Below are 12,226 nucleotides of genomic sequence, written 5' to 3' on the forward strand. Positions count from 1 at the left end.
CATATCAAATTTCTCCCGTGAAAAGCCGAGACATATATAGGAGGAGGGTTGGAAAGAGGGGCCAGGACAAGGAATCATTTAATTTAAGCATTAATCAACAATATCTAAACGAGTCTTTTCATTCGTGACTTTCTTTTCTCAAAACTGTCATAACAGCCTAAAAATGATTCAAGATCCCACTAGGAAAAGAATGATACAGGATGACCATCGTGAGCGTCACGCCCAGCAGCAGCAGCCTGAACTCGCCAGAAAAACATATCAACACGTCATCACCGTTGGCTCAAGCGTCATCTTTTTCAGCTAAGCCACCACCAGCCCCAGCCTGAGCATGTTCATACTCAAAAGACCTGTAAATTTCTTATATTAGATCTCATCAAGTTCAAATGCAGACTCAAAATTTGTCCACCCGATAAAAACATAAAGCTAACATCAAGAGCAGCCTGCATGGAACTAAAAATACCATGAGAAAAACAAATTTATTCCTTTCGAGGGGACGACTATGATAGGAGTCGGATCGGAGAATCGGTGTTATTGTCATTCTTAAAGTTTGGAGGCCAAAATAAGAGACTACAGAGTAATTATAGATCAAGCTTTTCCCGTCAATTTATATATGCATTAAAAATGAATTCAGTCTCTTCTAAATTTTGTTAATTAGAATAATTTCAGAGTTACGGAAGAGGAGTACCTGTCCTTAACAACAATTATCAATCTGGCGTGGCTCCACAAGGATATAAAGTGGCTTGCCGTTGAGCCTGCACTGTCCCTGAAAGGCGTTTCATTTGGCAACGAACACAATGTTCAGAAATCAATCTACTTACTATCTTTGCGGGGCAAGAAACAGAACATGGAGGTATTTGTAGGAGAAAAAAAACACACAAAATACAAGGAGAAGACAAGCCACTACCTTGACCTCCCGCAATCCGATCACACATGCACACTCAACCACTTCAGCCTCCATCCGTTCTATGGAAACATTAACACCAAGCGTGAGATAAGTTATGCAAAGAGTAATCGAGGTCCAAGCAAACAAAATCATGGAGGAGAAACAGTTTTGATGGGTCAAGAAGGAGAAAGCCAGTACCCAAGAGTCTTATTGCTGCTGACAAGGTCCCTCCTGTAGCTACAAGATCATCTATTACAATTGCACGCTCGCCAGGCTCAACAGCACCAACATGCATTTCTAGACAATCAGTTCCATATTCCAGCTCGTATGATTCAGCAATCACTTCGCCTGCATATTCAGGATTTTGGAGCACTATTACAACAAGATTCTTCCTTGAACTTCTGCTAGAGCAGAGGGGAATGAATGCAACACAACGCATTAATTGACCAGCCAAAAGAGAATTGATATGGACTGTTCCACAAGGAAATTCCCATATTCAAAACTAGAACTAAGCTGCAGCTTCAAATTGAGATCTACTGTCTATTAAAATACAGTCTCAGGCATGAATACAGAACTTTAAAAGATGATTTAAGATGGGATGAAAACTCAAATGCTCTCCCTAAGGCATTGAAGTTGATGGACCAAAACAGGCTACCCCTTTCCTCAACATTTTAAAAAAAGTGCAGCAGAAGCACAGTTGGAGCTCCGAGCTAAACATGGAATTACCTGGCAACTTTCTGGGTTTTCTTAAAGGAACGAACTTTGCACCAATAGCTAAGGCAATTGCTGGGCCAAACATGAACCCTCTAGCTTCAACTCCTACACGAAACTTGCCAACATGAGAAATTAAAAAAACATTCAACATGAAAAACAATAGAGCCAAATGGAAACATCATTATCGAACAGCTTGTTTCCTAGATGAATAGTCAACAAAAACTTTCATCTAACCAAGAAATCCCGGTGGTACTAGATTTCCTACGTGATAAAGACCCTTCAAAAAAACCACGAAAAACTTTGACTGAGAAATCTTGAAACAGCCTTTTTATTTATGCAATTTGAAACGCCAAAGTCAACACCCCACAGATGAGAAAATTAAATAAGCCAAAATCCAGGCATGAAACACAAGAAAATCACCAATTCGCATAATCCCCTCTTCCTTCGTCCCGGTAATTAACCACTTTTTGAAAACAAGCCCTCACCAAAACAGAAAAAGAAGAGGGAAAGAAAAGGGAGGGTTGGCTAATAAGCTACCAGCAACAACAGAAATGCCCATGTCTCTATAGCGATCAACAAAGATATCCACTGTGTCCTTAAAAGCCTTGTGATCCAGCAACAAAGTTGTTATATCCTGAAACATTATCCCTGTCAAACAACAAAAAACTTAGCCACCAAACACTGATAACAAGAGAAAGAAAACACAGAAAGAAAGAAAGAAAGAAATCAGACCTGGTTTAGGGAAGTGAGGCACCACCCTAATAGCTTCAGAGATGCCTTGTAGTCTTGGGTCGCCCTTGAGTCCATTCTCTGCTGCAAACATTGTTTCTCTGCTCTCTCTCTTTCTCCCTCTTTCCTTAATTCTCGACTGCTCAAATGAGGTCATAGAGCTTGTGAAAGGGTGTGTTAATATAAGCACCTAAACACTTCGAAGAGTCACGGCTTCTCTTCTCTGCTGTCTCTGTATCTGTGAAATGGAATTTTGCTAACCAAATTGGAATTCTTTACAAATTCTTTTTTCCCTCCTAAACTGAGCTAAAGATCAAATCTTTCTCTTATCAATGCAATCTAAGAGAGCAAAAGATGATCAGTGTGTATTAAATACTAACTATTTTGTCTATTTATGTTGGCCAATCCAATGCACTGTTCTTGTGCTAGGCTAGCACGCGTTATTAAAGCACGTGCAAAACACTCTTGGTCACCCTCAACTTGAGCCCACATTTCCAGTTGCTTGCTTGACGCTTCCATCATCTTGTCCCTTCCCTTTTTTTTTTTTTCTTTTTTCCCCTGGGATGCCTCATAGAGTAGATTTTTTTCGAAAGTATTTAATGATTTCACGATGAAAATAAAGACTTAACGTTATTATATATACGAAATAATTTTTCAACACGTATAAAATGTAATGAAATTTGTATAAGCATTCAATGATTCAACTTCTTGAGATTCTTTGAAACATATCAATTGGTGGTTATTCAGGTAACATTTTTTTTTCCATGGCGAAGGATGAAGATGGATTCGTATCCTAAGTTATGATTCAGGAATCAATTTTCTTCTATAAATGATGTCTTCTTGCTTATCTTAAGGCAGAAGCAAGGGGAAAAGAATAATTATTTGAAGCATTGACATGTTACTCCCCATTATTATCAAGCATGTCCTGGCTTATGTTGGTTCATCTAGGATCTAATTGACTCGTTTTTATTACAAATTGGGTTTCAAAAAAAAAAGTTAATTTGAAGTTAATATGATCAAAAACTATTTGATGTTTTTCTGATAAATTTATAAAAATATTATTTTAATTAAAAAAACTCTTATCGACAACCCATTACACGTGAAACAAGCCTTGCTCAAGTCATTCTAGATTCGTAATTAAAGAATATTCTACCTCCTTGAAAGAGTGTGAAACGAATGGTTTTCATGAGAAGGAAAATCTAGGTTAATTAGTGCATCAATCTCGAATTCATAATAGGTAGCAAACCCATCAAGAAATTCAGACATCAAAAAAGTCCCTTTTGCGTGTAAACGAAATCTAATAAATCTATATAGATTTATTGGTTGTAATCTGCTTTTCCCATGATGATTTGTTTCCTTGTGTGAAGTCAAAAAAAACACCTTCGTTGCGCTTTAAAGACGTCAACTATCCACAGTTATTCCCCGGATTTTCTTTGTGACTGGCAATGCTGCTGCAACAAGGAAACAAAAAAACGTCGGAGAAGAATATCAAAATAGATCTCTTTTTTTGACCTGAATCACAGCAAATCATTGAATTAATGTCTTTCAATCCTGTAGTCAACCAATGATAGATCAGCAATCTGAAAAGCTTGCATGATTGTTGAAGGGTTGTTAACTTGTTTCATTCACGGATATCGAAGTTCAAATCTGTCATGGTTAGAAAAAATAAAATCTTAAAAAACACACAGTTCATGTATAGAAAATGTATTTCGGATCTAGTGAAATGAATCATCTTTTAACAAGGTCTGAGATGCTGGATGGCTTTAAATCTAACTAATTATCTAACCCGTGCTCTGCCATGGGTTGTAAATATTTTTAACATTTTAATTGAAAAATTAAAGAGAAAACAAACAAAACTATTATAAAAAGAATAAGAACAAAATAAAAAATCAAAATAACAAGAATTGAAATTGAAAAGTAAAAGATAAAGAATTTTTGTTGAATGATAAAATTAAAAGCTAATAAAACTTTAATAAGAAGGCCAAGAAAATAAATTAATAAAAAATAAAGAACTTTCGTTGAATAATAAAATTGAAAATTAATAAAACTTTAACAAGAAGGCCAAGAAAATAAATTAAAAATTGGACATGAATGAAAAAAAATACATATGAGAAATTATAATTGAAAAACTGAATTGAAAATAAATAAAATTTTATAAAAAAAGTGAGAACTAAATAAGAAATCAAAAGAACGATGATTGAAACTGAAAAAGCAAAAACAAAAAGGATAATCATGTATTTTATCTGACATAAAAGAGAAAAAAAAAAAAAACAAAAGAAATGACAATTCAACCATCATATTTTGTCATGTGCCGCACCATGAGGAAAAAAAACACAGTGGGGCTTCCAAAAACATGGCAAAAGGTCATGTTTGGACACTTGGTTGCATTGCATGCGCCATCCACAGTGTGTGATCGCCATCCACTAGCCGCCCTACAACAAGAACACACCAACAACTTTCTTAAATAAAAAATTAAAAAGTAAATATGAAAATACCAAAATACCCCTAACCTTACTAATTAAGAAAAGAAATTGTATGAAAGTGCCTCCAAATGTAAACCTTTTTTTTTTTTAATCTTTTTCAAGTTCAATAAAGTATTTTAACCATATGAAGAAAAGGAGAAAGAAAAAACCCTTTTGCCAAAACAGCCTAAATTTTTTCTATCCTCAAGGTAAAGAAGTATTTTTACTATGTAAGAAACCTATAAAAAATAATAATAAAAAAAAAACTCTTAGTCAACAACCGTAAACTTTGTTGACATTAAGAGTAAAAATGTGTTTTTACAGTATAGAACATCTGAAAAAACTAACATACCACGTAACACTCTTATAATAATCAATGAACTAGTAAAAGAGACCAAAGCACCTCTCTCACCCTCAGGATTCTTCTTCTTCTTCTTTTTTTCATTCAAGGGCAAAGAGGTAATTTTACTATGCAATCAATAATAAATTATATCCAATGCTATACTAAAATACCCACACATTATTTTTTTTTATATAAATGTTAAAATAATCATCACGGTTTTGCCTATAAAAATATCATACGCTTGTTCAACCTAGAAAATACTTGAAGCCATATCCCAAATATGTAAGTGCATGTTTAAGATTATGGTATAAAGTGTAATTTTAAAGGGATTTTTGTTTAAAAATATATTAAAATAAAATTTTTTTAGATTTTTTTTAATTTTTAACTTTAGTACATTAGAATTATAAAAAAATCCTAAAAAAACATTATTATTTTTTTTTTTTTAGTGAGACACTTTAAAAACACACTTAAAAATAGAAAGTATTACACTCCTAAACACCTTTTTAAAGTTGAATTAGAAAATATATTTACACAGTAAAATCCATCACAACTTGGTTAACGGATAAAACCAGATTACAACCTAGCTATGATCAACCGTTAACAAGATTTAGAAATAAAATAAAATGGCACTGCTTTAATAATAATAATAATAAAAAAAAAAACATGATAATCTAATGATCCACGGGCACGACAAGCAACACGCGCAATAAAATGTGAGTAGAACTTAGGAGGGGCAAAGAACAGAGACATCCTTCAACATAATCTTATAAAATACTCTCCTCCTCGATGATTACACTGTTTCAGTATATCTAGTATCTATCTCTACGTACCTAGCCTCTAGAAAACCTACGATTTCTTCAAATCTATAAAGGAAGATTCTATGGTGCAGGAGCCATTGTATTAAAAGCAACAATCCTCGCTGTTAACCAATCACCAGTTTCCCAAAAATCTCACTAATCACACCGCCTATCATCACCGTCTCATTGCCATGCACGGTGAGTTTTCTGCAAATAGTATTCCCCACAGGGAGCTTTCCTCTGCTCTGGTGAGAAAAATAAGAACAAAACTGCAAACCCTTTTCTCAAAACCGAGGCCGGGGGCCATTCTCGTCATTTACAGGAAATTGACGGCTACTAAATTTTAGCAGAGAATCAAGTTGCAGGAGATTTGGGAGATTTCAGAGGCCATGGTCCCGAGTGGGGTGGTTTGAGTTCCTTTAATGTTTTCCCCCTTCATGGCCATGGGCGCCCTCTTGATCTGCTCGGATCTAGCCCTACAGGTGGAGTGATGAGTGGAGGGATTTGAATCGGGTTCTGGGTCTCCAGACAAAATTGATACATCATCGAGGAGTGGATGATGATGTGCCATGTATATATTTAGATGTGTGATGAAGATCTGTAAAATTGTCTTTTCCCATATCGACCATATATTGATACTTTATTGCTATGGACCCCAGAGGTAGATATGAGTGAGGTCACCTTGCAAGACAAGGCAAACCCTCCTGCACTTTCACCTCCGAGTGTGAAGATCACACCCAATAGTTAACATTCTTTTGTTTTCCTTCCTCCCCTCTTTCTTTTTCTTTCTTTTTTTAGTTTAATATAGGTGTCCGGGTTACCTTGCGCGTACCTTCAACTAATTCTATAGACCCTGAAATTAACGACCTATATAAGCCTCCAATGACCATCATATAAACAACCTAGAGCTTCGAACCTGAAATCCAGACCTGTTTCTTTTTCTTGATTATGTGGGAATTGTTTGTGATTATTCTGGCTTTTAAACAAGACCTGAAACGCAATTATACGTTAAACAGAGCCTGAGTTGCTGCCTTTTTCAGTGTTAGAACTTCAGAGTTGTTTAGCTTTTCGTGTCCTCTTCCCCTGGGATAAAACTAGGGACAAGCTAGCTCTTCCTGGATACTTGTTTTTGTCACTTTTACGAGTGTTTTATTTAATAAATAATGGAGAGAAATTTGTATTTGGATTTTGCATATTTGCCGTCGATAAGACACCATGTCGACGGTATTAATTTACCTATCCTTGAAAAGGGTTGATGTTGATTGAAAGAGATGCAATTTCTTTGCTTTGCGCATATGCATTCCAGAACAACATTCATCATTTAAAACTGTGTACAAACAATATATTTTTAAATAAAATAAAATGCATTTAAAAAACACCGTTGAACACAATCTTCAATACCCTCCGAGTTCTTATGAATAATCACACTCTCGAAGCACAAGATTTTTATCTCGGGTAAAATTCAATCTCGTTTTTCACTAGATGAGTAAAAAGAAAAAAATCTCATGCTTATGATTTATCAACTTATTATTTCAGATTTCGAGAGATTCGATTGTACTATTATTTGAGAGATCAATCACACACCACGATTTTTTAAAATTTTCTTAATCATGATGATGGACATTGTAGCTCTAATAAAACGACAGTATATATATATATTGTGGAAATTAACTAAATTTAAGTCCCATCTAATAAAATCAGTGTGAGATATCCGACAAATGTACTGTGCATGTTCGGTGAATTATTTTCTGCTGTAGTGATTGGAATTCCTGCATGTCAAGCCAAATCCTGTGCTCTCCGAATTATCTTACAATCATCTGACCAGGCTAGGAGCCACGTCATGATAATTATAGTTTAATTACAGTAAAATTAATTTAATATCCTCTCACCTGGTATAAAATAATACTTCAAAAAACAACGTGAGAACTCAGAACCAGAGGTAGAAAAGGTGGGAGTGGCTGGAAACAGGAGGGAGGGAGGCTAAAAAAGCAAGCCATGAACGCGTGGAGGCGCAGACATGGAGGATGGACCTACAAAATAAAATCCAAGGTACCAGATTACTGTTCATGTGCACGCCTGTTGTACTAAGAAAACCCATTATAGCATGATCATTAACAACACCCTTTACCTCTCACATCTCCTGGATTTACAATATCCTCGTGGTTCTTTCTTTCTTTTTTTGTGTCTGGACGGCTCGTATCAGCGGCCATGATCGGAAAAAGCCAAGCACAGCTCAAGATCCCGACCCTTCAGTCCTCATGTCTCCGAGAGATTATGAAAGATTTTTGCCTTTTTTATTTATGGATGTAAGGTCAAAGGCATGTGTGTGTGAGAGAGAGAGAGAGAGAGAGAGAGGAGAGAGAGAGAGCCATCACTCTATCATTCTCGTGCTACGTGTCGAGAGCTGCAAAATCTTGAGCGTGGAAATGAGAGTTGTTTAGGAGAATGAAAGGAACAGAACGTTCCATGTAATCTTCGAGTGCTGTACTGTTGTTCTTGAGATTTAGGCTTTGTATTAAATATAATGTTTAGAGATTAGAACGTCGGAGCCGTGAAGATCTTGGTGGTCCAAGCTTTGTAGTCACGGATCTTCTGTGATGGAAATAAGGAAAGGAAAAGAATATGATGCTTGTGAGCAGATGGTCCAGTGAATCAAGTTCTCGGATTTTTAAAATCGATGCGGGTTGGAGCAGGTTATTAAACTCGATATAACCTATGACCCGATTTAATACATAGGTTATAAGTTAATTCAGAATGATATTTTAAAAAAAATAAATTAAAGCAACATCAACTTTTTTTAAAAAAATCAAATTAAATTTTAATTGATTCACGTGAAGAAATATCTTTCATTCCAGGAGTGAAGGCTCTTTTTGACCTTTTAATGGGAAAAAAAAATCGTAATAAAGGTGGTGAGAGGTTTTTTTTTTTTTTTTTTAAGAGTAATTATATTTATTATATAGCTTTTTTTTTAAAAAAAAAATGATATTCATTTATTTATTATATTAAAGTATAAAAGACAAGTAGATTGTTTTAAACTCTAATAGAGTGTATCACATGTATATCATTGATCATCAACCCATGCCAAAAGCACTTGCCATTTCGATGTAGTAGTGAACTTTGAAATTAATGTAAGGGTTTTTTTTTTTTTTTTTTATTTTAATTTAAATATTTTATTTTGATTTTATATTTTAACATTGGAATTTATTAGGATACTGGACTTTCATAATTTGATTTGTTTTTATTTACTTCTTACGAAGTTACTAGTTTTATAATATGAGATGCGAGTTTTGCGGGTTAGCCGTGCTAATTTTGGTTTTTTTTTTTTATCATTTTTAATTATTGTTTTTTGTAACTTCACATCTTGACATTGAGTTAGTTGGGAAGTGATTTTTATATTTTTTATTTATTTATTTTATACGAGGTTATCAAAGTCTCATGATATAAGTCACGAGTTTTACAAGTTTGTCAGGTTGACTCAAGTTTTTATTTTTTTATTTTTTTCATTGAATTTTTTTAATCTCATTATTTCAACATTGAGTTGATTGAGAATTGAACTTTATAATTTTTTTTACTTGTATTCTATGAGGTTATTATGGTCTTATGCCCTGAGTCACGGGTTAGGCTGGTTGACTAAGGGTTTTTTGTTATTTTCTTAGTTAATGTTTATTTCAATTTCATCTTTAAATATTGGGTTGATTGTTAATCATACTTCACTATTTTTTATGGTTTGTATTTTACGAGGTTATCCAAATTTTATGACCTAGGTCATGAATTTGGTCAGTTGATTAGGGAGATTTTTTATTATTTTTTTAATTTTATCCTTCAACATTAGATTGATTAGAAATTGAGTTTCATAATTATTTTGATTTGCTTTTTATGGGATTATCCTGATTTCAAGACCCTAGTTTGACAAGTTACTGGGTTGACTTTGCTTATTTTCTTAGTTGAATTTTGTTTTCAATTTCATCATTCAATATTGCGTTGATTGAGAATTATGTTTAATAATTATTTTTTTTATTTTCTTTCTACAAGGTTATCGGGGTCTCATGAGTTACATAGTAAATTTAGAAAGTGAGCCCGAGTTTATCTGAAATAATCTAATATGTTACTGTTTTAATATTTTAAAAAAGATGTTTTGATTTTTTTAGTTAGATTATATTTTTATCGGTCGTGTATACTTTTTTAAAAATTTTATAAGTCAACCAAGTTGCATTAGGTCAATCCCTATATAGTTTGATTTTTTCTGCTACAAAAACTTTAACACTTGGATAGGTTTTTTTACATTAAAAAAATTCCGATCCACAGCGTAGTGCGAATAATGATCTAGTCTATTGGCTTCAAGTAGATGCAATCACGTCTTATACATTGGAGAACAAAAATAACATAATTAACCCGATTGACAACAAATTGAGATAAATACTAGTATATTGGCCCATGCTTCGCAGCGAGTCAATATGAGTTTTTAAAAATATATATAAAAAGAATATTAAGTGTACAAACATCCCAGGTCAAGCATTCATGCTAGACCTAAGAGTCTTGGACTTGACAGTTATGCAAGACCCAAGTGAAGCGAATTAAACCAGACCACGCCTGGGTTTGGCATCAAACATGGTTACCAGACCCAAAACCCCTGAGCTTGACATTATTGCCAGACCCAAGGTACTTAAGTCTGACAACCCATGCAAGACCTAAGCAAACAACAAACAAACAAAGAACAATTATGCACTATAGTTGTTAAAAGGAAAAAAAAAACACAAACAATTGATCACTCACGGCAATTCAATCATGACATGTCTACATGTGCTGCACAACGTGGAAGAGGATACTTTTTCGCATCGAATGATACGAAAAAGGGCCATATTTGGCCATAGAAAAGCATCTTACTTGACTCTTTAATAGCGCGGGTGCTGCTAGTTGTTGGGGCGTGTGGAACACATTCCCGTAATTTTTTTATTAAAATATAAAAAATAAAATGTGAAAGTACTAAAACACCCTCCCTCCATGGTCATCTTAATTAAACAATATACCCATATGAATTTTATTATTACAATCCACAATAATTTATATTTAGAGCTACAATAAAATCCGTGCCATTTATCTTCCTTTATAATTTTAGCTGCAATGATCGATAATAATTTTTCTATCATTAGTTTATTGGGACTTTGAATTGAAAAATATCAAAAGACTGATGTTGCAAGTTGCAACAAATCATCATCCATGATCCATTCATTATGCAAAAAATAATTAAAAAAAAATGTTGCCACAAGCCTACTCTTCTCCCCAGCACCTTCAAACGTCACCCGCTCATCCAACTTCCTATGGCTTTGCCTCTCTCCCATCAAATCTCCATCTGCCACTATAAAACAAGTCGCCACCAGCCACCCACAACCGTCGTCCCCTTCCTCTCTCCCCACCTAAAACGCAACAGCCCCCCACTACACAACCAAGAGCATCCATCACTTTCTCCAGCACATCACCATCCTCAAGTCACCACCAGCCACCGACTTCTTTCTCACATTTGTTTATCTTTTGATTCTTTCATAGGAGGGTTGCGTTTTGAATTACAATCTAGAAATCTTCTACATTACAAAGAAGAAACTTGAATTGAAGTGTTAAAAAAACCTAAACTGGGTCTTACCGAGTTATTTAAGTTTAAAGATTTTTTTTTAGATCGATTTAAATTTTGAGTTTATCAAATACTGCATAGGACAATCGGATAATACCTAATTTAAAACTACTATTTTTAGACATATTGAGGGCGCAAGCAAGGAACTATTGATTGTTTCTTATGAAAAGAGAACTACCTATATATCATGAGTAGTATTTACTAAAATTATACAAAAGATACACGAGAGCAGATCTGTCCATCTTCTCAACCTTTTGACAAATGTGGGGAGATCAAAACCAAAATCTTTCTACAGCTGGGACCCAAGTAGAAAAGCAGCAAGTTTTTTCTTTGTTTTTTTTTATTACTATAATCTTTATTTGCCATGGACCTCGTACCATCATGCTATCGTTGATGACATCTGTGCATGGTCACATCCTGCTCGAACCTGGCCTCTATTGCCACTTTATCCTTCACTTTACAGCTTATGATCACCAGACAGGTACTTTAGCTGTTGTTTTCACTAATTATTTCTCTCTATCCACTGCTCATATTATACTAGATTCGTTAATGATTAAGCTGTTAGGGAAGAAATTAAAAAGAAATAATTGGTCCCTTGTGTGCTAGGTCACCACTTGTTTATATATCGGATGAGAGCGAGGGAGACTGTTGCTTTTTTAACCCTCCCTTCTC

General features: G+C 34.4%; 1 protein-coding gene across 1 annotated transcript; it reads right to left on the minus strand.

The window, feature by feature from the left end:
• Nucleotides 1–65: 65 nt before the first annotated feature.
• Nucleotides 66–2,695, minus strand: LOC118051246 (adenine phosphoribosyltransferase 5). Its single transcript, XM_035061871.2, has 7 exons — nucleotides 2,330–2,695; nucleotides 2,135–2,245; nucleotides 1,610–1,702; nucleotides 1,082–1,231; nucleotides 905–963; nucleotides 686–763; nucleotides 66–347 (listed from the first exon to the last, which is right to left on the minus strand). The coding sequence occupies exons 1-6, from the start codon at nucleotides 2,481–2,483 to the stop codon at nucleotides 692–694; spliced, it is 639 nt and encodes a 212-aa protein (XP_034917762.1). The 5' UTR covers nucleotides 2,484–2,695; the 3' UTR covers nucleotides 66–347; nucleotides 686–691.
• Between the last annotated feature and the right edge of the window lie 9,531 nt (nucleotides 2,696–12,226).

This window comes from Populus alba, chromosome 18 (genome assembly GCF_005239225.2).
Source record: "Populus alba chromosome 18, ASM523922v2, whole genome shotgun sequence".
In the NCBI taxonomy this organism is placed as follows: domain Eukaryota; kingdom Viridiplantae; phylum Streptophyta; class Magnoliopsida; order Malpighiales; family Salicaceae; genus Populus; species Populus alba.

What these genes read in the sequence shown, in the direction of transcription:
- LOC118051246 (XM_035061871.2), bottom strand. Translation starts at nt 2,483, where the DNA reads ATGACCTCATTTGAGCAGTCGAGAATTAAGGAAAGAGGGAGAAAGAGA. An exon ending in GCCTCACTTCCCTAAACCAG is followed by an intron (nt 2,246 to 2,329) that starts GTCTGATTTCTT and finishes GTTGTTTGACAG; the next exon opens with GGATAATGTTTCAGGATATA. An exon ending in TCGGATTGCGGGAGGTCAAG is followed by an intron (nt 764 to 904) that starts GTAGTGGCTTGT and finishes AACGCCTTTCAG; the next exon opens with GGACAGTGCAGGCTCAACGG.